Here is a 24695-nt window from a genome sequence, read left to right as displayed (position 1 = left end):
CCACGGACCAAATGACACCAGGTAAGGCTCTGCAAAGCTGCCTGAGACACTCACTCTTTGTCATCTTCTGCAGGAGCTACGATCTCAACATCACACTTGGGCTCCAGCTCGACACTGATCTGCTGAAGCTCCTCCTCAATCCGCACCTCCTCGTGTGACCTGGAAACCAGAGACAGGCCATGGGGCTCAGTCAGACATTGGCTGTGCACAAAGCTCAATTTTAGGGCAGCCTGAATCAGTCCTGAGTCAGCTCAGATTCTTGCACCAAAGCCTCCCACAGGAGTGAGCTGTGCTGGTGCCCCTGCCTGCGGTGCCTGCTGCCAGCATCACTGAGCTTCTGGCACAGACCTGAGCTGCTCATCTCAGCTCCAAGGGAGCCATCAGACCTCCCAGGATTGAGGAAGCGGGTAACTGAAACTCCCAGGCAAAAGTCATTCCTGTCAGACTGCAGTGCTCAGACTAATGAGGTGGGAAAAGGGGACAAGAGGAAAGGGATTAATTAGCCAGTGCTGCAGAAAAGATGGGCAGAGGTAAATGTAATGCAGGAAGAAAGAGAATTAGTCCCCAGGGAAAACCTGCATCCAGAGCTAGCCTGGTCTGATCTATCAACTGCACAAGGTCCAAAGCCCCCAACCTCTTCCAAGACTCCCAGTGCACCAAAGGTGCTCAAGCACACACAAGGACTCACATGAGATTTATCTGTATGCTCAGGAGCTGCTGGTGACAATTTCCACTTAATACCTCATGCTACCAGAGTAATTGCTTGCACTGGCAGGGCTGGCTCCACACTCCTCACAGAAAGGAGAAGCAGGAGCTTGCCAAGCTGAGGGCACAGGCTGGGGAAGGGTTCCTGGGCAGGGCTGTCCTGCTCTGCGTCGGCCCTGGGGAAGGAGCTGAAGCCAGCAGGTGGCACTCGGATCCAGCTCGCTGCTGCTTCCTCACAGGGGTGGATCTCAGAAACCCAGAGGGAATTTCCCAGCAGATTAGAATAATCAGAAGTGTGACACATTCTTAAGCAAATTGGATAAGGTCTTTTTCATTTCAGCTCAGGAATGTAAATTCAGGTTTTAATAACTGTTCCTGCACTGGCTTTCACCAGGGGATCACAGAGTGCTCTACAAATAGGCAGGTCCCTGGCTCCCCTGCAAAGGGCACCCTGAGACACCAGCAGCAGCAATGAAGAAACCAGGCAAGAGTCCCAAAGGTGGTCACATTTGTGTGGTGTGGTCACAGCTGTTTCTATCAGCAAATCTGTGACAGACAGACTTCTGTTCAAGAGGCTGAGCTCCCTGTGTAGCCCAGGGGCAGTCGCTCTGATTCACCTGACCTGCTTCTGGATGAGCAGCCACATCCTACAGCAACTGGCCCCAGCAGGCACCAAGGGTGAAGTCACTGCATCTGCCAATGGGTTCCACCACTGTGGCCTGAGTTTAAGTCTCCAGTTTTGATGGGTCCAGCAGTTCCTCTGGCTATAGAACACCCTAGGATAGGAGTCTGATGTGTTTCAAAGTCTGTGCCTATGACACTCACAAGAGGCCCCAGAAAGCCAGTACAGAGTCAGCAGCAAACACAGGGTGCCCCCAGCACAGGCAGTGGGGTCGCTTTCACTGGTGCACAAGTAAGCAATGAGCACATGAGGTAAACTCTAAATGCAGCAGAGGAGTTTTGTCCTACCTTGCCCTTGGCTCTGAGCCACCTCTCACTACAAGAGGGGAAAACCCCCTCAGAGAACACTGAAAGATCTTCCTCCGGGGACCAAGAGTGCTCAGTGCCTCACAAAGTCAGAGCCCTTCCCGTATGGCACAGGGCAGGGCTGCTCCTGCTTGGCTCTTGTGCTGGTTGGGTAGGTCAATGTGAACAGCTTGGCTGGACCCTTTCTGATCAAATATCAGGGCTGACAGTTAAGATTCCTCACAAATCCCTGAGGGATCTGCTGGTGAGGAAAGTTCTGTGTAAGCAAAGGGGATGCAGCGGTCACAGGAAGCAGCAGAATCTTTGCATGGGGATGAAGGAGAGGTCTGTGTGCAGCAGCAGCAGAGGAGCCAGGACTCACCTGCCATCCTGCCCCGAGGACTGTGTGCGCCTCCTGCAGAAAGAAACCAGAGTCTGAGAGGGACTGAAGGCACCAATCCTGCACTGCTCCCAAGCCCAACTGCCCATCCCATCAGCAAGATGCTCTACTTCACAGCTGACACTTCTCCCAGCAATAATTAATCTCATCAAAACTGTGTCTGCTTGCTCCCAGGAGAGATTTAATTAAAATTGGTCATTAGCATTCCCAGGCAGAGGGCAGCTGCTGAGATCTGCAGCACCAACAGGAGTGGCAGCAGCTGCTGGGCTCCAGTGGGAGCAGGGCTGGGTGCTGTCCTCACCTGTACCTGGGCTGCTCAGAGGTCTCTGAGGGAGATCGCTCGGGAACAGAGAGAGATGTGGACGACAGCGTGGTGGCTATGGAGGCTGTGGTAGCTTCTTCAAAGGACGGAGGAGTGCAGGGCAGCAGGTCTGGCCTGCCTGCTGGCCCCAAGTTGGGGGAAGGAGAGATGCAGGAAGAAAAAGATGAGTAGGTCAAGCACCAACGCCTCACCTACAGCAGCTCTGGGTGAGGCTGTTCAGCCTGCATGCCCTGGTCACTTAAAATCACAAACAGGTAAGAACACTCCAACAGGTTAACCAGGGAGGTGGTTGAGGCCCCATCCCCGGAGATATTCAAGGTGAGGCTCAACAGGGCTTTAAGCAACCTGATCTGGTGGAAGATGTCCCTGCTGATGGCAGTGGGGGTTGGACTGGATGACCTTTGAAGGTCCCTTCCAACTCTGACCATTCTATGATTTTAAATTCATAAGTGCAACAGCTTCTCCCAAGGTATCCTCTGCAGACAGCCAGTAAGCACCAGACAGATGCTGCAGGAAACATATTGCCAGTGAAGCCACCCTACTGGTAACCCAAGCTGGATTAAAGGCTTGGATCACCAGAGATAAACAGCCCAGTGAATTAGGAGATGAATCCAGTGCTCACTGCTTTGGACAGGTATAAATCTAACCCCCATGCACTTGAGGAACCTGCCCTTCACCACTCCTCTGTAAATCCAGCCCAGGTGAAAGTGATGAAAAGGCAGCACAGAACCAGGCCACTGGTCTGGTTTACAATCTCCTAACTGTCCAAACACTGCCATCAGAGTCCTGCAGCTCCCAGCCCTCCTCCTTTTTGTTTTTTCAAACGGTGGAAAATTCACCTCTTGGATTGCTTTTGGGCTGTGCCTGCTGGTGTCAGCTGGCAGTGCAGCAAGTCACCATTTGTACTGCAGAACTATACAAAAAAGGGATTCTGTCTTCTTCAACACAGAGATGTTGCTCCCCCAGCCAACTAACTGCTACTGCCATGACAAAACAACACACTCTTACCTTCTCCCCTGCCCTGGTTAAGTTTAGCACCTGCAAAGCACAGCAAGACAAGCAGTGAAGAGCTGCTCACCAAGGACAGCGGTCAGTGGTGCACAGCAGGGAACTTAATGAGGACAGGGGAGGATCCTAAGGAACTGCTAGGAAAGAGAGGATGTTCACACAGCTTTCAGCCACCAAACCAGGCCCTCACCTTCATCATCAAGCGTGGGGTAGCTCCTGGCTGCACGGAGGTCGTACTGTGTGTCGTCCTTCTCGGAAGGGAGCTGGCTGGCAGAAAAGGCAGCCATGGGCCCAGCTGTCTTGACAGCTAGCAAGGCACTGCGCCCCTTCTTTGAGGGAGAGGACTTCAGAGCTGGGCAAGAAGAGTGAAAGAAGATGAAACTACCACCATCAACTACTGTCACACCAAAGGCTCTTTTTCCTTCACAGGGAGAGGCCTTTGCCCTCTGACACCCACACAGCTGCTCTACAAGTGCCACCTCCCACAGGCTGAGCCTGAGCCAGGCTGCAGGGAGAGCTCCTGGGTGGGAGTCTGAGCAGACGTCGTGGGTTAAGATGAATATTTGCTGTTGTTACTCAAAACCAGCCTCCAAATGAAAGTGCTGGCTGGAGCCAGGCATTATGGAGCTTGCAGTCAGATTGTAACATGAGGCTTCCCGTTCTGGTTGCTGCTTCTGGGTTCTGAGTTCTGGTGCCAGCTCTTCCGCTGGGATGGCAGCGGGACAGGGAGGGATGGGGGAGCAACCTGACCTAGTGCGAGGTGTCCCTGCCCATGGCAGGCAGGTTGGAACTGGATGATCCTTGAGGTCCCTTCCAGTCCTGACAATTTTGTGATTCTGTGAGCCTGAGGGCTTTGCAGCTCCCCAGCTTTGCTCTGCATTACAGTGGAAGTCTGCTCAGACTCCAGCCCCAAACCTCTCTGAGTGGTGTGAAGCAGCAGGACTGAGGCAGCCTCGGCTCCCAGCGCTGTGGGGCTGGGTACTCACAGGAGTTCTTTCGGAACACTGTGTTGGTCATGAATTTGAAGAATCTCTCTGCATAAAAGCTGGGCCTGTGTACTGACACCGTGTCCTGCAAAGGCAAGAAGCAACTGTTTCACTTTGAAATGCTCCCTCAGGGCAGAATTTCTCTAACCACCAAACGCAGTCTTTTTTATTCCAACATTTAGTGCTGATGGAGTCCTAAAATGGAAAAGCTTAAGTGAAATGATCTGATTAATGCTATAAATAAGCCTGAAGCATTGCCTTTGATTTGCCTGCACTTGGTGATATTCTTGCTGGAATTTTATAATGGATTTTGCTGATTTTAGCCCTTTGTAGGCTGCCTGCAGTTTTCAAACACTGCCTGATTGAATACGGGAAATTTCTTCTGGCTTTGTCAGCTGACATTCAAAGCACACCTGGGCACCCCTGCACACAAGACCAACACCAGAACCCAGCCAAAGGTCTCCATTTGCACTTTTTGTTTAGAATCATAAAGCTGAAGCTGTCTCTGATGTTTGACTGTGCTGCTGTGACTTGGCACCTACACATTTCACTTGCCTGACTACTTAAGGGCAATGCTGAAAAATGGTTTCCACATCCAAGGCTGCTCTTTCAAAAACATGCACCTGTCTGCTGCAGGAGACAGGACAGCAGGGAAGCACTGGGATGGATTTATTGCCAGACAGCTTCCTGGAGTGGAGACCCAGCCAGTCAGCAAGGAGAGCACAGGGCTCCGGCACACATACGAATGCAGGCATCTCGTGTGCAGCCCCTGGCATCACAGGAGGAGGAGAATGGCAGATGGGAGCAGAGGAGGAAAGCTAAACATGTGAGGAGGTGGAGTGAGCAAGAAAACCTGACTGGGAATCAGTGGTGCTACACTGCTGTGGAGGCACAAGAGGCAAGGGCTCAGCCTTTCATCAGTTCAGGCACCACAAGCAAGGTAACCAGCACAAACGCAGCCAAGGCAGGCAACCCTGCACGGGCCTGGACAGCTCCTGCCTCTGCAGGCACTCACCCCATCATGGACAAGGGCCTTCCAGGTATGTTCTAGCTTCTTGATGAACCTAATTCCACAGGGAAAGAGAAGAGAAAGAGAGATTCAGGCAGGTACTCTGCTCTGTGCTTTCCCAACCTGCACAGGAGTGATCACTGAGCTGCTGAGGATTCCTCCTTACTCCACCAGTGGCTGGCCAAGCACACCAGCACCTCTGCCATCAGGTCAGGACTGCCTGGCAACCCTACAGGGAAGGAGGAGCTGGGCTGGAAGAGGAACTGAAAGCCACCTTCCACGGGTACATCCTGGACACAGAGATGGGAAACTTCTTTATGCTCAGCTTATTGTATTCTAGAGAGGTGGCTGAGTGTCAACAGCTGCTCTAAGGTCAAGACAGAAGTCCCAGCCCACCACACGCATCGACAGACAGCTTTATGCAGCCTGCATATTCGTTACCAAACTCCTCTGAGAGGAGAAAACCTTCCTGCTTCCATTCAGCATTGAAACAGAAGTGAACACCCTTCAGGAACAGACAAGTGCCAAGCTACCCACCGGTAGGACTGCAGGATGTCTATTATTCCTACGTGCAGCAGCAGACGCTCTCCTTTGCCATTCACTGCTGGGATTCCTCCCATCCTGCAGGCAAAGCAAAACCTCAGTCTCAAAGAAAACAGCTGAAATGCCCCCGAGATGTGCAGCAGGGTGGATGGCAGCTGCCCTTTGAGGGCTCTGATATGGTGGTCAGACAACACAAAACCTGCAGAGCTATTTGAGGCACAGCCATGGGAAGTCACCTCCTGACACAGGCCACCTCAAACAAAGGTGTCCCCAGGGTCTGCATGGATCACCAAACACCAACAGTCAGGCCAGGACCTGTCACATGGCATCAGCTCTGCCTGGCAGCAGCCAGCAGAACCAGCACACAACAGAAGCATGCAGGTGTCAGGCAGGACACTGCAATTAGTGATGTCACTTGAATGACTGGAAACACCAAAGCATTATGCTGGCTCCACTGTGACTGATCCACCATCCAAACTGGAGCAGCTTGTTTCAGACAGCAACAAACAGCAAATGCCACCATTTAATAGCAACCTTGGTCCACAAAGCCAACAAGACACCAGCCCAGAGCCACCTGCAGCCCAGGAGTCACAGACTGGGCACAGCACAGGACACGTTTTGGACAAACCCCACCAGCCCACCCCCCTGCCAGTCCCACCAGTTATCAGCTACATTGCTGTTCACTAACTGCTCTGGTATGGCCTCAGGGTCCTGTTAGGGATTCCAAAGATGGAGTAATGGAGAACAACCTCCAAACTCCTAGGGTCAAGCTGATCCCTACTTGCACTCCAGTGGGTGAACACTGAGCTGGTTTCTCCTCCCCTCAGCATGAGTGGATGTTTTGAGAATGTTACAGCAGCTGACAATCTACAGACCTGCCTAGGGAGAGAGACTGCTGTGAGGCTGGAGCCTTACAGGAACATTTCCCACCTCGGCTGCACCCCTTCACCTCACTCTGTGTGCTGGCAGCAGCACCACACCCCCAGGAGACGCTTGCTCTGGCAGCTCATGTGGGCCTCACCAGGGATTCACTACTCCAGCCCCCACCTCTACCCCTCCAGCAGTGGAAGTGACCCAGGTTGGCACCTACGTGTCATCTGTGTCAATGGCCTCCCCCCGGGCAGCGCCCCCCTGGATGGACTCCATGGCTGTGGAGTAAAGAGCCTTTTGTGCCACCGGCCGCTTCTCATCTGAGGTGCTGTGCGCTCCCTCGCACTGCCGCTCCCGCTCCTGCTGGTCTATGTTGTGAACCCCAAGCAGGAGGCTGTAGTCCATGATTTTGAAGCTTTCCAACACCTGCAGGTTAGTGTTGAATTTAAGAACAAAGACAAAAATCAGATCAGGCCAGCAGCTCATGGACAGCACAGACCCCAAGGCACGGAGCAGCTGTCCACATTCCCACCCACAGCTCCTTCACCAGAGCCTGAATGTTCCTGTACCAACAGGAACCTCTAGGCTTGATTGCATAAAGTTTGATCATCCTACAAACAACCCAATGGGCTGAAGGCTTGCAAGTGACACTGTTGCACCACGTGTCTGCTGCACATTGCGTAGGAAGAATGTTTTCAGTCCTAAGAGCCCAGGCAGAGACTGCCACAGTTTGATGTATTGGGCAGAGGAAGGCAGTGCCGGTGCTCAGAGGCTGGCATAAGAGCCAACGTCACTGCTTTGTTTTCAGGGAAAAGGGCAGCAGAAGGGACTTAACCTGCTTTGGGGTTAGCAGATTAGCAAGGCTCCTAATCATTTGCTCTTCCTCACGCTCAAGAGCCACAGAACTTCATTAACTTGCTCCCCAGGCTGTCCCCTCCTTACCAGACAGTCTCGTTGCAGGGTTTTCACCAAGGCGCTGAAGGTGTCTGCATCCAACATGAGGCCCTCGGGCATGTCTTGGATGAAGTCTAGGTCCTTGTACGTGGGGCTGGACTTTTCTTTTTCCTTCTTGGATGCTCTGCGTTTGTAGGTGGAGCCTTTCAGGTCAAACTTCAGGTGCATTTTCACCACCCGCGGCAGGATGTTGTTCATCACCACCACGCGGATGTTTTTGCCCCCTGACTGCACACAGTACAGGCCATAGAACTTGGGCAGTAGCGTCCGGGGGTTCTGGTTCAGGTTCTGCAGCAGGGTTGGAAAACATCATGAAGAAAGGGTCACTGTGGCAGGAGACTCCTGCTGCGTCCAAGACAAAGCACAGCAACAGAGCTTGGAACAGGGGTTCTGCATGGATGTGAGGAACGAGTTCTGCACCACGAGAGTGGTGGAGCACTGGAACAGATTGCCCAGGGAGGTGGTTGAGGACCCATCCCTAGAGATATTCAAGGTGAGGCTGGACAGGGCTCTGGGCAACCTGATCTGGTTGAGGATGTCGCTGATGACTGCAGAGGGGTTGGACTGGATGCGCTTTGGAGGTCCCTTCCTGCCAAGACCACTCTGTGATTCACCTGGAGCCTTTCTGAACTTTACACCAGAGCTCACATTTGACAAAATTGAATTTCTGTGGGTTTAGGACCTGAAAACCCCACAATGCCTGCAGCACAGGGAATGAGATGTTCAGCACTCTCTGGGCAAACAACCAAGGCTGGAAGTTCCCTGCTTTCCCCATCAACTGCAGCTAAAAAAGGGAAACCAGGCTGGAAGAGAAATAAACACAGTAAGTGGGAACTTCAAGTTTAAAAATAACAGCTGCCTTCAGCTCTTCAGCAGTGTCAGGAATCAAGAGTCCTGCTCTGGCCCAGAATAAACAAGGGCCAGGGGATGTTTTAAACAAAACAACACAAATTTTCTTTTCCTTTTGCAGAGCTGCTTTATGAAAGGCAGTTGGCCAGAGAGCAGAGATATCCTGCCCTGCTGTCGTGTCCTGTTTGTAGGCAGTGGTGTGATCAGGAAAGACACAAGAGGCAAGATTTGCTTGTTCAGCTGTGGGAAGTTTGGGAAGGAAGCAGAACATCTCTGCATGCTGCAAAAGGACAGGCCTGACAGGTTCTGACAGACTGCAGAGGCACAACTGCATTGAATTTCATGCTCCTCATCTCACCTAACTGGGCACACAGGTGAGCCCTCCGAGCGCCTGCTCAGCACGGTGCAAGCTCCGAGCAACAGAAGAAGGAAGACTGAACACAAACAGCACTTGCCCAGCTCTGAAGCAACTCAGGATGAAACCATGCTGCCTGCTTTCTAGGGACTCCTTTCACACCAGATGGGCTTCCCCAGGACAGCAGAGAGACCCAACACAGCAACCCATAAACTGCAATGCTACAAGCAACACCTGAGTCTGTACCAGACAGGTAAGTTCAGCTTAATTCCCTGCACTGATTGCCAAGCAGGGCAAGAGAGCAACTCCATTCCCATTCCAGACCCTTCACCTGATGCTTTCCAAGAAAGTGCCTCTTGTCCAGGGACAGGACTGTCACTTGCAAAAGCAAGCAGCTGGCTGCCAGTCAGACACACCCCAGGACCCTGACTCCCTGTGACAAATTTTCCCCAGCAAACAGAGCCAGGTAAATGTTTTGATAACAGCAAAGCATGGTCACAGACATCAAACCCACAGCAGTGTGCACGGCACCAGGGCAGCACTGCCACTGCCTGCCATCACCTGCTGCTTGGCACCTCCCTGGCAAACAAGGCACCAACAGGGTGGTTCTAACTGAACTTCAGTGCCCTCAGCCCACACCCCAGAACATCAGGGCTGGTTCTGATTTCATACTTGGCACCACATGCGAGCCCACTGGGTCTCAGCCTTGTTGCCTTGCTAGCCCTGAGGTTCAGGCAGCAACCACCTGCAGCAGAGCGGGTGTGCAGAGCTGGCTGGCACCACACCAGTCCTGAGCCTGGCACTGCAGCCAGTGGGAGCCAGGACAACCAGCAGCTGCCCTCAGCTCTGTTAAATGGCAGAGATGAGAGATATCCAAGGACAGCAGGTCTTGCCTCACAAAATGAAGGAGGTTGTATTATTGCAATCAACAGGCAGCCCCAAAACTGGGCTGAGGCAGATGCATGCTGCCAAGTGAAGAGTGAACAAGTGCTGAGGAAAGGACACACAGAAACACACACCTGGGAAGCCACTTTCAGGCCAGAGCATGCCTGCAAGCTATGGAACAATTACCTGCCTCAAGTTTACCCACAGAATCTGGAAGCAATTGGCCAACTTTGTGCTTCTGGGACAGGCTTTACAACACCTTTAACAGTGGTGCTGGCATGGGGCAGGCAGACTGTTGTGGGTTGGAGCATGATGTCTTACCCATAGAGAAAGGTCCTCCAGAAGGACCAGACAAGCCAGTGGGTGGACACTGGACAAATGTAATCTTTTATGTCATTCCCATCAGCTTGCATCTCCCTTCCATATATAAGCTGGCTGCATAGTCAGCTTCTCCCCCTCTCCAGCTCCTGCTGGGGACTGCATCTCTTGTCTGGTACTCCAGGGGAGGCCTTTGAGCAGCACTGGCTAATTTTCACTGAGCCATTCAGGCCTGAGGAGGCAGGCATGAGGGGGGACACTGAGGTTTGGTGTTTGGCTTTGGCTGGGGGGAAGGCTTTGGAAAGTGTTGGGCTAGTGAGGTCTTGGTGAAGCCCACGCTGGAGAGAACTGGGCCAAGGAAGAATATGAATTTGTGTATTTTGTATGTTTTTGTGCTGCTGTATATAGTTGTGAATAGCATTTCCATTTAAATATCCCATTCTGTGTGTGGAGTGGTTTTAGTTTACTCCTTTGGGGAGGGGTAAAATAGCTTCTGAGTGGTGCTCCAACCTAAGACACTGACACAAGAAGCCCAGGTGGAGGCCATGCCCTGTGCGATGTTTCAGACAGAATGGTTGCCATGACATGCCCAGGTTGAGTCCAAGGTGCTGGGTGATACCCACCATGTAGTAGCCAGGAAGGAGCTTCTGCAGGAATTCAGCCTCCTTGTGCATCACAGTTTTTATGATGAATTCATCGTCGCTGGTGACATAGAACAGGGAGCCACTGGCACCGGGGTTGGACAGCTCTATCAGGGGCTCGTTACACAGAGAGTACTAGGGAGGAAAAGAAAGAGGGAGATGATGGCTTTAGCCCCCACTTATTGCACACCAAGTCCTACACCCTTTCTCCCTGTGAGATTAAGGGGTAGCAAAGCTTAAGCAAGAACTATTTCCATTATAGGTTAGGTCTAAGCAGCAAAGTGACTCACAATTAGAGACCAAGGTTACAGTTCAGAGCATCCCAACTGCTCCGAGTGGAGTTAATCATCTGTTTGCAGTAAGATCCAGGCTTCATAATGACATCTTATCATTCCCCATTGTGTGTGCACCACATTTAGGCTCCTTTCAGCACATTACCACAAGAGCAGATGGAAAGAGACAATTTTAAGAGACGTGACAGCCTGCTCAGGGTACCACAAATCAGCAGGCTGGAGGGAACACAATGCACTGGCTGTTCCCAGCAGGCTCCTCTGGCCTTGTGCTCCCCTGTTACAGAGGATTTCTGCAGTCACATCTCACCTAGAAACACAGGAAAAGTACCAGACCAGGTGTCCAGACAAGGAGAGGGATGGGCACTGCGTGAGCATGGCAAGGGCACCGCACTGGGACCTGAACTGGGAGGGCATTTCAAGACCTCAGTGTGCAAACAGCAAGTCCTCAAAGCAGGACATGCCTGACTGCAGGGGGGAAAGACGAAAGCTCAAGCAGGGATGTGCACTGAGCAGCTGCACATCAGCCCAAGGGACCTGCCTAGCTTGGGTGGGCTCAGGGCAGCACCATGGCAGAGCTACCACAGCAAGAGGCAAGTTGGGTAGGGGGAGGTGAGGTGTGCAAGGGACAATCAGAGCAATACATTAAATGCTCATCATGATGTACTGCAGACAGCTTTCAGCCCTGCACAGATTAATGATCCAAGACATTATCAAGTTAATTATCTCATGCATAATTAAAGGCATTTGCTGCCATGGCAGGCAAGAGAGAATCAGGGGAAGCAGAAGCAACAAATCAGAGCTGTGACCTTTGCAATGAAGTCAGGCTCTGCCTCACCCAGGGCCTGAACCATTCATCAAACCAGGCAGCACTCTTTTGGGTGGCACAGATGGGGATCACTGCCACTGTCAAGCTGTGCACTGGTACACACTGGTTTCTGCTGGTAGGTGTTCAGCTACAGTTACCCCTGTCTGCAGCTTTGATCACAAAGAAAAAAGGACTTTTAAAGAGGGGGGAAGGCATGCACTCCTTTGGATGCGTTTTCCCCTTCCCTGGTTCAACAGATGTCATTTTCTGAAGAGCAGGATGTCACATACATGCAAAGGACCAAATTCAACCCCAATTTGCTTCAAGCCCCAACAGGTTGCACTACTGGGTGCTCTCTGAGCACAACAAACTGTGCTATGTTCTGTCTTTGCAAGGTGATGAAAATAACTGCACTCATACATCTCCCAGGAGAGCACACAGGGCAAAATTCTCATCCTTATCCTCAGAGACCCAGGGAACATTAAAGGGTTGCACACAGCAGGACACAACTCCTTTTGCTTATCAGCACAGTAAGCTATTGTCACTAGAGAGGGAACCCCACTGCATCACTTACACAGCACATACTGCATGCAGACTTTGTTCTTTCCTTCCAGTGTAAGCTAGCAGCTGCCTTGCAGCAAATGAGGACTTAGGCTGAGTGGTGCTGGTCTCGCTTGGACCATCACAGAATCACAGAATGCTCTGGGTTGTAAGGGACCTCTAAAGCTCATCCAGTCCAACCCCCTCTGCAGGCAGCAGGGACATCCTCCACTAGATCAGGTTGCCCAGAGCCCTGTCCAGCCTCACCCTAAATATCCCCAGGAATGGGGCCTCAACCACCTCCCTGGGCAACCTGTTCCCAGTGTTCCACCATTCACATGGTGCAAAACTTGTTCCTCACATCTAACCTAAATCTGCTCTGCTATAGTTTGAAGACATTACCCCTGGTCCTGTCACTGCAGGCCCTTGCAAACAGTCTCTCTGCAGCCTTCTTGTAGCCTTCTTCAGGTACTGGAAGTCTGCTCAAAGTCTCCCCAGAGCCTTCTCTTCTCCAGGCTGAACACCTTCAGCTCTCTCAGCCTGCCCTCATAGCAGAGCTCCTCCAACCCCATGATCATTTTCATCACCTTCCCCTGGACCTGCTCCATCACTGGTTAGTAGGTCAGGAGAGGTTCTCCTCCCCTCTACTCTGCCCCAGTGAGGCCACATCTGGAATATTGTGTCCAGTTCTGGGCAAATAGAATAGACCAGACCAGGCTGGAAAAGGCCTTTGAGATCATCAAGTCCAACTTATCATCCAACACTATCTAAAACACTAGATCATGAAGGACCTCCGGGAACTGCTTGAAAGAGTCCAGCCCAGAGCCACAGAGCTGCTGCAGGCTGTGGAACATCTCCCTGTGAGGCCAGGCTGAGGGAGCTGGGGCTTGGAGCAGATGAGCCTTAAGGCTGCCCTCATTGCTGGTGATAAAGATGTGCAAGGACAGAGGCAGGCTCTGCTCAGGGATGTCCAAGGACAGGACAAGGGGCACTGGGGGCAAGCTGGAGCAGAGGAGGTGCCCTGGGAACAGAAGGGAAAACTTTTTCCCTGTGAGGGTGCCACAGCTCTGGAGCAGGCTGCCCAGAGAGGTTGTGGAGTCTCCTCTGGAGACTTTCAAGACCCACCTGGATGTGTTTCCTGTGTGACCTGCTCTGGGTGATCCTACTCTGGCAGGGAGTTTGACTGGATGATCTCTCAAGGGCCCCTCCAAGCCCTAACATTCTGTGATTCTGTGCCCAGCAGATCTCCCAAAATCCAAAGTCTCTAATTCCAGTTTGCACTCTTTGCCGGGACTGGAACCATTCCTTAACTATTGTCTGCTTCTTTTGGGCAAGAACTGCTGAGAGCCCTGATTTAGAGGCAAACTTTGAGTCTTATTCTACAGCACCTCACCCAATGGAGGGGAGAGAGAAGCCCAAAGCCACAGCCATACCAAATAATCATCTGGACGAATCCCAAAGAGCTCTCGGAAGTAGCGGAATGCCACGGGAGCGTAGGTCTTGAACCTGAAGTCAGCGTAGTGGTGAGCTGGGGTGAGATTGCTTCCTTCACTGCACAGAACAGACATGAAGTGAGCTGGGCCTCTCTGCTACCAGCCATCAGATAAGTAAAGAGTCTTGCAAAAAGGCATTTTGGGAACACCAAGAAATAACTTTCTCTTCCGTGGCAGCACAGCAGGGCTCTAAGTGAGCCATCAAAACCTCTTTCCAGAGAGGGCCAGAGCAACCACCTGCCAAGTAGAACTATCTACAAGGAGCTTTAATGAGCTTTGTTTATTTGTAGAGTTAAAGAGCTCCCAGAAGGTATTTCTTCCATCTCAAACATGGTATAATTTCATGGAAGAAGTTCTAGATGGACACGTAGAAAGAAAAGCATCTAGGAGGTGACCAAACTCATGCATCCTGCACTGCCCCTCCCTGAAAGCCAGCCCTCTGCAGCACCTAACCCTTCCTGCTGAGCTATCTGCATGTAATTGCTGTATACTTAAAACATGCAGAGCATCCAGCTCTGATCCAGAGACAGATGGAAGCTCTGTTTGTTTTGTTTCCCCTTTACCTTGGGAAAAAAATGCTCTCCACCACATAGAAGTCCTGCATCAGGACATCTCTCTCTGGCTTGGAACTTAGATTGCCAACAGTATATCCAATTCCCAGCTGGATGGCCCCCTTCAGAGTGGATGAAGTGGTCTGGCAGAAAGAAAAGAGCAGTCAGTGAACACTGCACAGCAGATCATCACAGTAACATCACCTGTGCTACAATACAGGCTGTGACGTCTGAGGGGTCACCTCAGGCACGAGGCACAGCTGAACAAATCCAACCAGCTGCTGAAGGGACAGACAAAGGCTTCCAGGTTTACTCTTTGCAAGATTATGCAGTACAAGGGTGCTGCATAACAGCTAAATCAGCTTGGTAGCTATTGGGCACCCACAGCTGCCACTCCTCACCCCAGAAAACCAAACCTTTTTGTAGGTGGTTTCTCCAGAAGCATCAACACTTCGATGACCAATCTTCTTTCCCTGGCTCGGCTGTCCCGGCAGCGATGGTCCCTGCAATGAAGGCACATGGTTAGAGCCACAGGAGCTGACCTGGCCAGCAAGAACATGCACAGCAGCAGACTTGATGATCTTTAGAGGTCTTTTCCAACCTTAATGATTCCATGATCACAGCTGGGAAGGACTGTGGGATTGCTTTCTACTACAGGAGAAGTATCTGCAGGGTGCAGAGGGGCGCCTGGCACTGCAAACTTCATCCAGGGCTGTCTGGGTTACAGAGCCTCCTCTCATCACCACCCAAGCACTCCCTCTGACATCCTCAGCACTAACTGGGCAGAGCCCCCAGCAAAGATGAGGGTTCAGGAGAGATCCATTCACTTCCCAGCTGCCAAGACTCCCCTGGTGCTTGGCTGCAGTTTCTCTTTGCTTTAAGCCACTGAGGTGTTAAAGCAGCCAGCCAGAGGAATGTGTTCTGAACAACCCCACAGTGCTTCACTGGAGAGATGAGACAGGTAACAGGGCCAGCACAGCGCCACTCCTGCCTTCCCCTGCAGAGAATCTGTCTGAGCAGGCCGGGCTGCTGGTGGCCTTCTTGCCCCCCTGGGCACTGCTGGCTCATTTTAGCTGCTGTCCTCAGCACCCTCAGGTCCTTTTCTGCTGGGCAGTTTCCAGGCACTCTGGCCCCAGCCTGGAGCCTTCCTGGGGTTGTTGTGACCCAAGGGCCGGACCCAGTACTTGGCCCTGAGCCTCACCCCACAGACCCAGAGTCTCCCCACCTCTGAGCAGATCAACACTCTCACCAGGGCCATCATGTTTTGCCAAGCTCAGTACAGTTCCTTTTGCCACCCCAGGCACAGGGTCTCTGTTCATTGCCATGAGGTGATCCTTTCCCTGCTCCCCCATTCTCCCACCACCCCAGCAGGCTGCAGATGCCAGCAGATCACTAGAACTGCTGGTGAGCCACCAGCAGTATCTAGAGGTTGGCTGCATTAACGAACAGCCAGGCCTTGGGTGTTCCTTCAAGCATGTGCAGAGACCAAGGTCACTTCCCAAGGCAGAGTGTGGTCCCTCCCCTCTCAAGGGCCCCACAGACCCAATCTCAGAGCTGATGTCTGCAACAGACAAGGTCCAGTTCTGCTCAGCCTACAGAAGCTCTTTCTGTTTTAGCTTTTAATCAAGAGCTTGCAGCTATTTCTGCTCAAATCATTTGTACTCCTGGTACTGAGGGGCAGCCTGATTTCTCCTTCAGAGATCTCATTTCCTCCTCTGTTTTAAATATTTAGCAGAGCCAGGCTTGGTTCCCAGCACTCCTTCTCCAAGCAGTTGTCATCAGCATACAACTCACAGGTCATGGAATGGTTTGGGTTGGAAGAGATTTCCAAAGCTCATCCAGTCCAACCCCTTCTGCAGTCAGCAGGGGCATCCTCCACTAGATCAGCTTGCCCAGAGCCCTGTCCAGCCTCACCTTGAGTATCTCCAGGGATAGAGCCTCAACCACCTCCCTGGGCAGCCTGTTGCAGTGTTCCAGCAGCCTCATGGTGCAGAACTTGTTCCTCACATCCAACCTAAATCTGCTCTGCTCCAGTTCAAAGCCAATGCTCCTGGTCCTGTCACTGCAGGCCTTTGGGAACAGTCCCTTTGCAGCTGCTCTAAGGTCTCCTTGGAGCCTTCTCTTCTCCAGCTGAACATCCCCAGCTCCCTCAGCCTGTCCCTGTAGCAGAGCTGTTCCAACCCTGATCATTTTTGTGGCCTCCTCTGGACCCTCTCCAGCAGCTCCATATCCTTCCTATATTGAGGGCTTCAGACCTGCACACAACATCACAGGTGAGGACTCAGCAAAGTGGCAGAATCACCTCTCTGATCTGCTGGTCAGGCCGCTTAGGCTGCTTTGGATGCAGCTCAGGATCATCCCTTCCTTGCAGCTTCCCACCAACAAGGTAGATCCTGTTCCAGGTCCTGCCTCACCACATCATCCTCCTCTCAAAGCAGTTAACAGACACATGTACCGGGCAAGAGATTGCCACAGTAGCAAACACAGGAACCAAAGTCTCTTGGCCCTTCTCTTGCTGTGCCTGTGACTGTCTCCAGGGCAAGAACACACAGGGCTATTTGTGGACTGAATGAAGCAAGCAACTTCCACAGGAGCTGAGCTTCCTACTCTGTGTATTTTTTGGGGGCAAGGATGTGTCAGGTGCCACATTCCCGGCAGCTTTTGGGGACAATTTTGCTCTGCATGTGCACAAGTGTTCATCATCCCAGGGGAGCAGTGCAAAGGTCTATGTCACAAAAGGAGATCAAACAAAGAAATCATTTGATCATGATGCCCTGAACCAAGAGTGTGGGCTTCAGGGAACAGCTTTCAGGCACAGATCCTCCTACTGGATTCCCTGCTGCCAGCTGCCAAGAGGTTTGCTTCAAAAAGCAGCAGTGACTCAGGAACCTGCAGCTTGGACTGTGTGTGAGAGATGAGTCCCTCGAGATGTTCCCGTTTTGTGGCTCCACAGATTACAGCCTCCTTGACTCACTGCCAGGAGCCTGTCAGATCTTACATGGAGCCCTGCAGATGCCCAAACCACAGATTTTCCATTTCTCACCTTCAGGCTCTGCTGTGGAAGAGGTCCTGCCCTTGGTCACTTACTTACAGGCATCATGGAACATGCAGCCAGAACTGCCCACATGGGAGCCACAAACCCTTCATGTCCACTCTGCCACTGTGGGGATATCAACACAGAGACTCTCCAGAGGCCTGCCACTGATTTTCTTTCTCCCAAATAGGAGATAGCAAATTGTCAGTGTTCTTGAGTATATTCTGAAATCCAGCTTTGCCCAAAACCATCAGGCAGTAGTGTTCCCTAGAGCTCTCAGTTCTCAATCACCAACAGGAGATTTTCAAGGCCAGCAAGTTCTGCATGGGACAGCAATGTGCCCTTGTGGCCAAGAGAGCCCATGGGATCCTGGGGTGCAGCAAGCAAAGTGAGGCCAGCAGGGCTAGGCAGGTTCTCCTCCCCCTCTGCTCTGCCCTGGTGAGGCCACACCTGCAATACTGTGTCCAATTCTGGGCTCCCCAGTTCAAGAGAGACAGAGACCTGCTGGAGAGAGTCCAAGGGAGAGCCACGAGGATGATTAGGGGACTTGAGCATCTCCCCTATCAAGAGAGACTGAGAGCCCTGGGGCTGTTTAGTCTGGAGAAGAAAAGGCTAAGAGGGGATCTGATCAATGTCTAACAATATCTGAGGGGTGGGTGTCAAGTGGAGGGGGCCAAGCTCTTTATGGTGGTGCACAGTAAAAAGACAAGGAACAATGGATACAAACTGGAGCATAGAAGACTTCACCTCAACATGAGGAGAAACTTCTTTACAGTGAGGCTGACAGAGCCCTGGAGCAGGCTGCCCAGGTTGTATAGTCTCTTTCTCTGGAGACTTTTGAAGCCTGCCTGGATGCATTCCTGTGCAGACTACCCTGGGATCCTGCTCTGGCAGGCGGTTGGACTGGATGATCTCTGGAGGTCCCTTCCAACCTCTTCTCTATGATTCACACTTCTCACCTCAGTGATGGCTGCCTTCTTCAGTGCCAGACCTGAGGAGAGAAAGGAAGAGATCAGTCAAAATAGGACTATCAGAAAACAACAAAACAAACCAACTGAAAAACCAAGCAGAAGAACCCAACCAACCAAGGACAACCCCAAACAAAACAGTGAGAACACAGCCTCAGGCTTTGCTCCTTCAAGCAAGCTGGGAAGCCTCTAAAGTAGCTGGGTTTGCTCAGCTCTGTTTCACTGGTGCACGAGTCTGAAGTTGCAGAGGTCACCCAAAACCCTGCATGTTCAGAAGCACAAAGCTGCACATTTTTTTCCTAGAGACTTCAGTGGAGAGGGTTCTTGTGAATCCCTGCTGCTGGTATAAATCCACACTACACTGAAGAGTCTGCTACACACAGGAGCCCAGAGAGACACTTAGGAAGCTGCTTTCTATCCACTCAGAAGGCACCTGAAAAACTCTATTGATAATTGGATCTATTTATAGAACCCAATGTCCAAATATATCACCAAAATGAATGCATCTTTCACCCCTACCTCTGCCTGTGCCACCACTACAACATGCAGTGAACAGTGAGAAATGAGGATTTGCCTGAAGCTTTTAGATCTAAGATCAGAGCTGGAAACATGGGCCCAAAGCCTCTCACATGAGGCCATCCTCCTGCCTCCTAAGAGGAGCTCAGGTCTGCAAGGAACTCCTCATTATTATGCATCAGTGAGAACAGGCTCCTGCTCCTCTGCTGCCCACCCCATGAGGGGTTTGCTGACCTGCTGAGAGCCTCATGTATGGGGCCACAAGCTCCTGTCCAGCTGACTTCCAAAAGCCACCATGAACAAGGCCCAAGAGCTAAGAAGAGCTCTCCAACCCCATCCCAGCAGCACAACATCCCCTGCCAAGGCAGCTCCCCAGCCTCCCCCAGCCCCCGCTGTGTGCACAGCCCAGTGGCTCAGAGGGCAGCCTGCTTGCAAAGAGCACAAATCCAAAGGATGGATTTAAGGCCACATGGTTCCAGGCACGAGTTTGCTGCTCCCTGCTCCTGGCTGAGGCATTCCTACAAGCACAGAAAGGCTTTTCCAAGCCCTCAGCTTTGCTCCATCTGAGGGCAGTGGGTGGATTACACAACTCCACATCAATTTTTGAGCTGAAAAATTACTTCTTGGGCTCCAGACAAAACAATTTGATGACTACTCAACACAAAGCCCTGCAAGTGCCAAGGGAGAAGGAGACCTGCAGCAGCAACTCCAGACCACAGAGGAACCCAAAGGGGCTGCCCCACGCTGGAAATGCCTGGAAGCCAACGCAGCCAAGAGGGCTCTGTGCCGGCCCTGCCATGGCTGTGGCTGCCCTCCCACTGCACTAATCTCTTCTCTGCACTTTGTCACCATTCCAGAGCAGGAGATTATCTTTAATTTCGTGATAATTACCACAAGCTGCTTTCGTTCCTGGCTGTTAAGTGTCTGCTGCTGTACATGTACCAAACCTGGGAGTAGTGCTGCCCATGCCAGGAGAAGGCAGCGGAGGCAGAGAACTGTGCACCTCCAGGAGAAAATGACACTTCAGGTGGACAAGAGCATCATGATTAAAACCTCCCTCCCTGTCTCCCAAACAACCAAGAAATGGGCTTTGCAAAATCAACTTGCCTAAAATCTTCCACTGGGTGCACAGCATTCAGCTGACAGATGGCCTTGCAAGAATCGATTCAGCTCCAGCTCCAGGGCTTGCAGAGCCACGAGGGCCTGCACTGGGGTTTATGGGCAACAGGAGCTCTGCTGTGAGAAGCTCCAGCTCTTACCAAACTAACTGAAATCATTCTGCTCTGATTTGGTGCAGCTTAGTGAGGCTGTACTGAAGAACATGGACGGCTTGGTGAGGGGAGCCCCAGGCTGCAGCCCCAGCTTCCAGCCTTGCTTCCAGCTCCTGCCTGCCTTTTGCAGTGCAGTTCATGCACGCCTGACCTGCTGCCTTCAGATCCTCTTCTCATCTGCACACAGCTTTAAGTCAGCCCTACCCCAATGCTTGAGCCTCTCCAGAGCCCCAGAAATGAATGTTTTGGTTGCAGCATTCAGCAGTTTTCATCTCTGGTTTAACACTGACTACCCCAGGATCCTGGTCTGGCAAGGGGGTGGACTCAATGATCTCTGGAGGTCCCTTCCAACCTCTAATGTTCTGTGATTCTGTGATCCATTTATTTCATATGCCCCTCTGCACACTTGTCCAGCCTCACCACGATGCTGACACCATGCAGGACAGGGATAAGTTTACTCCTGCAAACCCTCTGCACATTCATTGTCCAACACAGGAACGGGCTCCTGAGTTTCAGCTCCACCATGACAGAGGAACACAAATGCAAGATGAGATAAACCCATTCAGGGCAATAAATTGGTGTTCAGACCTTCTTATGCCCCTCACCTCCCATTTACATGTGATTGATCACTTAGTCCCAGTAAGCAAAGCACAGCACAGGCTGGCAGGAGGGCTTCTGCTCCAAGGAACCCCTCATCATTACCAAGCTCATCAGCCAGCCACTTTGGTGCAACAGAACCCAGTGCAGAGTTGGGATCAGAGCAGCTCCCTCAGCTCCTCTCCCATTGGTGGTGTCAGAAGTTAAGAAGTTTAAACACAACCAAACAAAACCCAATCATCAAATCTTTGGGTTTGACAGCAAACTTCATGAAAACCTGAGAGTGTTGTTCTTGCTGTCCATAACTTAACCAGCAGGTTTCATTTCTGTGCAGAGAACAAATTTTTAAGGGCTAATCAAGGAAAGAAGAAAAGGAAAATAACTCAGATCTCCCCAAAGCAGCTAATGCAAGCAGACAAGCAGCACCACCACCCCCTGTAAATGTGGGAAGAGCCACCAGAGGTTTCTGTCCACTGACAAGGCATTTCTGAAGGAAGTTCACAAACATCCACCAGATGTGCAAGATGCAAATAAGAACTGTCTTGGTTTGGAGTGAGACAGATTTGCTCTTTTACCCCTTCCAAAAGGGGTAAAAGAAAAACCTTCACACAAAGGACTGGATAGGATTGGAAAGTTTAAGTGGAAATGCTATTCACAACTACACAAAACAGAGCAAAGCAGATAAAATACACAAAATCCATGGTCTGGGCTTAACACAGAACCCCATTAAGCCAAAGCTTCTCCCAAACATCCCTTTACACCAGGCCAACAAACCTGAAGCTTCATGCCCCTCTCCATACCCTCCAGGCCTCTCTGCCCCCATACCAAACCACTGTGACAGAACTAAAATTCAGCTTGGCAGCTCCAGACCTAATTGACAGCATTGACAGGGCCAAAACCAGGCCTCCCCTGCAAGAGATAACAGCCTGTGCATACTTCTGGGAGGAGGGGGGGAGGGGAAAAAAGGGAAGAAAAGCGATTCTGCAGCCCGTTTTATAGGGATGCAGGACTCATGGGAATGGAATACTCTCTGGTCCACCTCCTGGACACTCTGGAGGTCTGTAAATTGGTAGTTTTTAAAGGCACATAGCCCTTAAACCATCACAAGAAGTCTTGTAAGACAAAGAGAGCTATTTACAAATGGTTGTTTTATGAGGCTCCACAGAAGTCAAAGCAAATTGGAACAGCTGCTCTGTTTACCTGGACTCCTCTCTCCAACCAGAGGTGGGGCTGCACCTTTAATAACAGCTTCACTTCAGTGAAGTGCTCAGGAGGAGATTTCACAATGTGACTGCAACTAAAAGTACAGCAGAATGTAAGCACCAGAGAGCTGGAGGCTGCATCTGGACGAGCCCTGCAAAGCTGCAACATGCTGGAGACTTGCAGCTTGCCACTTGCTCTCCGTCAGGGCAGCAGCAATCACACCCGAGCCTGGCTTCCCCAGCACCATTCTCCATGGGTGCTGGGCTAGCAGTTTATGTCTGTTGTTGTGACTGGGTTTTTTTTCCCCATGTACCCTTTGTTTTCAAGCTGCTCAGCTGACAGCAGCCTTCACAAACCTGGCTTTTAACAGCAGCCCAGTGTGGAACTCTGACAAGTCACTCGCACACCAAAGGAGGTCTGGATCTGATTTTGCACTTGCTGATTGAGAAAGAGACAACACCACACACCTGAGCAACCCATTTAGACAGTAAGGCTGCAACCAGGACGCTGTGATCCACTGTTTGGTCAGGCTGCTCCAAGTGCAGCCCTGTCTGCTCGACGCACCGTGCGCAAAAGCATCCAGAGTTCAAGGCTGTAGACGTGCAGCAGATGTGCTGCAGTCAAAATACAGAGAGAAAGGCTGGAAATGAAATGCAGCCATCCAAAGAGAGAGCTGCTATTTCCCACAAGGGACCAGTGAGAAAGGAAGTTAAAGTAAGGGGAGTAGGGGAAGGCAACTCAGAGGAGATGCCAGCAAACGAATCTCGGCTGAGTGGCATCTGAACCAGCACAGGCAGCTGGCTGGGGCTTCCCAAGGATCTGGCATGAGCGTCAGGCCCCATCAAAATGGAAAGGCAGAAGGCAAGCCCTGAGTTTCTTCTTGCACTTGAAATGTTCAGCTTTGGCTCCCAGCAAGCAGCACACAGCATCAGGCAGCCCAGGGCAGTCATCAGAGAGCAGAAGGCAACATGGAGCAGACCTGGACAAGGGAGCTATTTACAGCCTGCCCTTGCCAGGCATCCAGAATGACCTACTTATGATCACCAAACACATTTTCTTCCCATAAACCAACACAATTTGATCAGGATGAGAAACATCAAGGAAGTCACAATATTAGACAAAGTGTGGATTTTTTTTTCTCCCCTTAACTGCAGCATCTCTCAGCAGAGAGGAATAAAGCAGCCTGGGATGAATTCTGCTTGCCATACAGAATCTACATATAGCTTTGATCCCCAGAGCTATCCATTTTTCCCCTGAGCACTTGCTGACTGACTTATTTTTGGGATCATCTAGACAAAAGTGGTGCTGGCTGAACACAGCCCCAGTCCTCTCTCTCCACTGGCTGGCCCCATCCAGCCTGGTGCTCAGGCAACACTTGCTCACTTGCAGTGAGCAGAGCCAGGGGCACCCATAGCTCCATGCTCCTCAGGACAGTTTAGTCACCAGCAGTTATTTGCAGACAGACAGACATGCTGTCAGCAGCAGGCAGCATTCAGGCTGGGCTAGCAGGGGCAGAGGACAGTAATCCTACCTAATCCCACCTCAGCCACCCTGCTCCATGTGCCCTGCTCCCACTCACTGCCCACACCAGCTCCATGCTGCATGGAGCAGGCAGAGGCCATCACCTCCTCCTCTTGCAGGGCAGATCCCATTTGCAAACCATGATCTGCACCAGTTCAGTGTGCTGCACTCTTCCCATGCCCTTCCTCTTGTTTATTGAGCATGAAGTTGCCAGGGAAGGGAACTGCACAGATTGTACAAATTAAGGGCTTCATGCACCGGCTGGGCAGGGCAGGGCCTCAGGGCACTGCTGGGGCACTGCCTGTCCCCTGCTCTCCAGCCCAAGCACACAGAATGGTCTGGGTTAGAAGGGACCTCCAAAGGTCATCCAGTCCAACCCCTCTGCAACCAGCAGGGACATCCTCCACTAGATCAGCTTCCCCAGAACCCTGTCCAGCCTCACCTTGAGTATCTCCAGGGATGGGGCCTCAACCACCTCCCTGGACAACCTGTTCCAGTGTTCCACCAGCCTCACGGTGCAGAACTGGTTCCTCACATCCATGCAGAACCCCTGCTCCAAGCTCTGTTAATATGCTCACATCCAACCTAAATCTGCTCTGCTCTAGTTTGAAGCCAGTGCCCCTGGTCCTGTCCCTGCAGGCCTTTGGGAACAGTCCTTCTGCAGACTTCTTGTAGCCCCCTTCAGGTACAGGAAGGTTGCTATTAGGACTCCCTGAAGCCTTCTGTTCTCCAGCTGAACAACCCCAGCTCCCTCAGCCTGTCCTCTTAGCAGAGCTGCTCCAAGCCCCTGATCATTTTTGTTGCCTCCTATGGACCTACTCCACCAGATCCATGTCCTTCCTGTGCTGAGGGTTTCAGACCTGGATACAATACTCCAGGTAAGGTCTGACCAAAGCAGTTTCCATCTCTGAGCTCACCCAGAGAGGAGTGGATGGCAGAAAGCCCTCCAGCCTGTCCTGCCCCAGCCACCCCGCCAGGTCTCTTCTTGAGCTTTGAGCCCCAAGCCCAGAGCTGCTCTTGCTGCTCCTCAGGGATGCAGCCATGTAAGCCAAGGCTGCCCAAAGCAAAACACCCAGCTCATGGAGCACCACC

General features: G+C 51.7%; 1 protein-coding gene across 8 annotated transcripts in view; it reads right to left on the bottom strand.

Annotated features, from left to right (window-relative positions):
* Window positions 1-24695, bottom strand: part of PIP5K1C (phosphatidylinositol-4-phosphate 5-kinase type 1 gamma) — a 50728-nt gene that overhangs the window by 4988 nt on the left and 21045 nt on the right. For 6 of the 8 annotated variants that reach the window (XR_008462962.1, XM_054174879.1, XM_054174881.1 and 3 more), the window contains exons 2-16: window positions 18487-18518; window positions 14910-14996; window positions 14506-14636; window positions 13883-14000; window positions 10794-10946; window positions 7752-8051; window positions 7030-7235; window positions 5934-6017; window positions 5403-5451; window positions 4388-4472; window positions 3592-3753; window positions 3402-3431; window positions 2373-2511; window positions 2054-2086; window positions 55-159 (exon numbers count right to left, since the gene is read on the bottom strand). Coding sequence is in view for 7 of the 8 variants with exons in the window: in XM_054174879.1 (XP_054030854.1) it covers window positions 55-159; window positions 2054-2086; window positions 2373-2511; window positions 3402-3431; window positions 3592-3753; window positions 4388-4472; window positions 5403-5451; window positions 5934-6017; window positions 7030-7235; window positions 7752-8051; window positions 10794-10946; window positions 13883-14000; window positions 14506-14636; window positions 14910-14996; window positions 18487-18518 (1714 nt within the window). In the remaining variant the exon portion in view is untranslated. The remainder of the gene's footprint in view (window positions 1-54; window positions 160-2053; window positions 2087-2372; window positions 2512-3401; window positions 3432-3591; window positions 3754-4387; window positions 4473-5402; window positions 5452-5933; window positions 6018-7029; window positions 7236-7751; window positions 8052-10793; window positions 10947-13882; window positions 14001-14505; window positions 14637-14909; window positions 14997-18486; window positions 18519-24695) is intronic. The other 2 variants (XM_054174877.1, XM_054174880.1) reach the window with 1 other exon arrangement.

The sequence above is a fragment of the Dryobates pubescens genome, chromosome 31 (genome assembly GCF_014839835.1).
Source record: "Dryobates pubescens isolate bDryPub1 chromosome 31, bDryPub1.pri, whole genome shotgun sequence".
NCBI classification, from domain to species: Eukaryota; Metazoa; Chordata; class Aves; order Piciformes; family Picidae; genus Dryobates; species Dryobates pubescens.
Note: the sequence above shows the minus strand (reverse complement) of the source record. Positions and strands in the feature narration are given on the sequence as shown.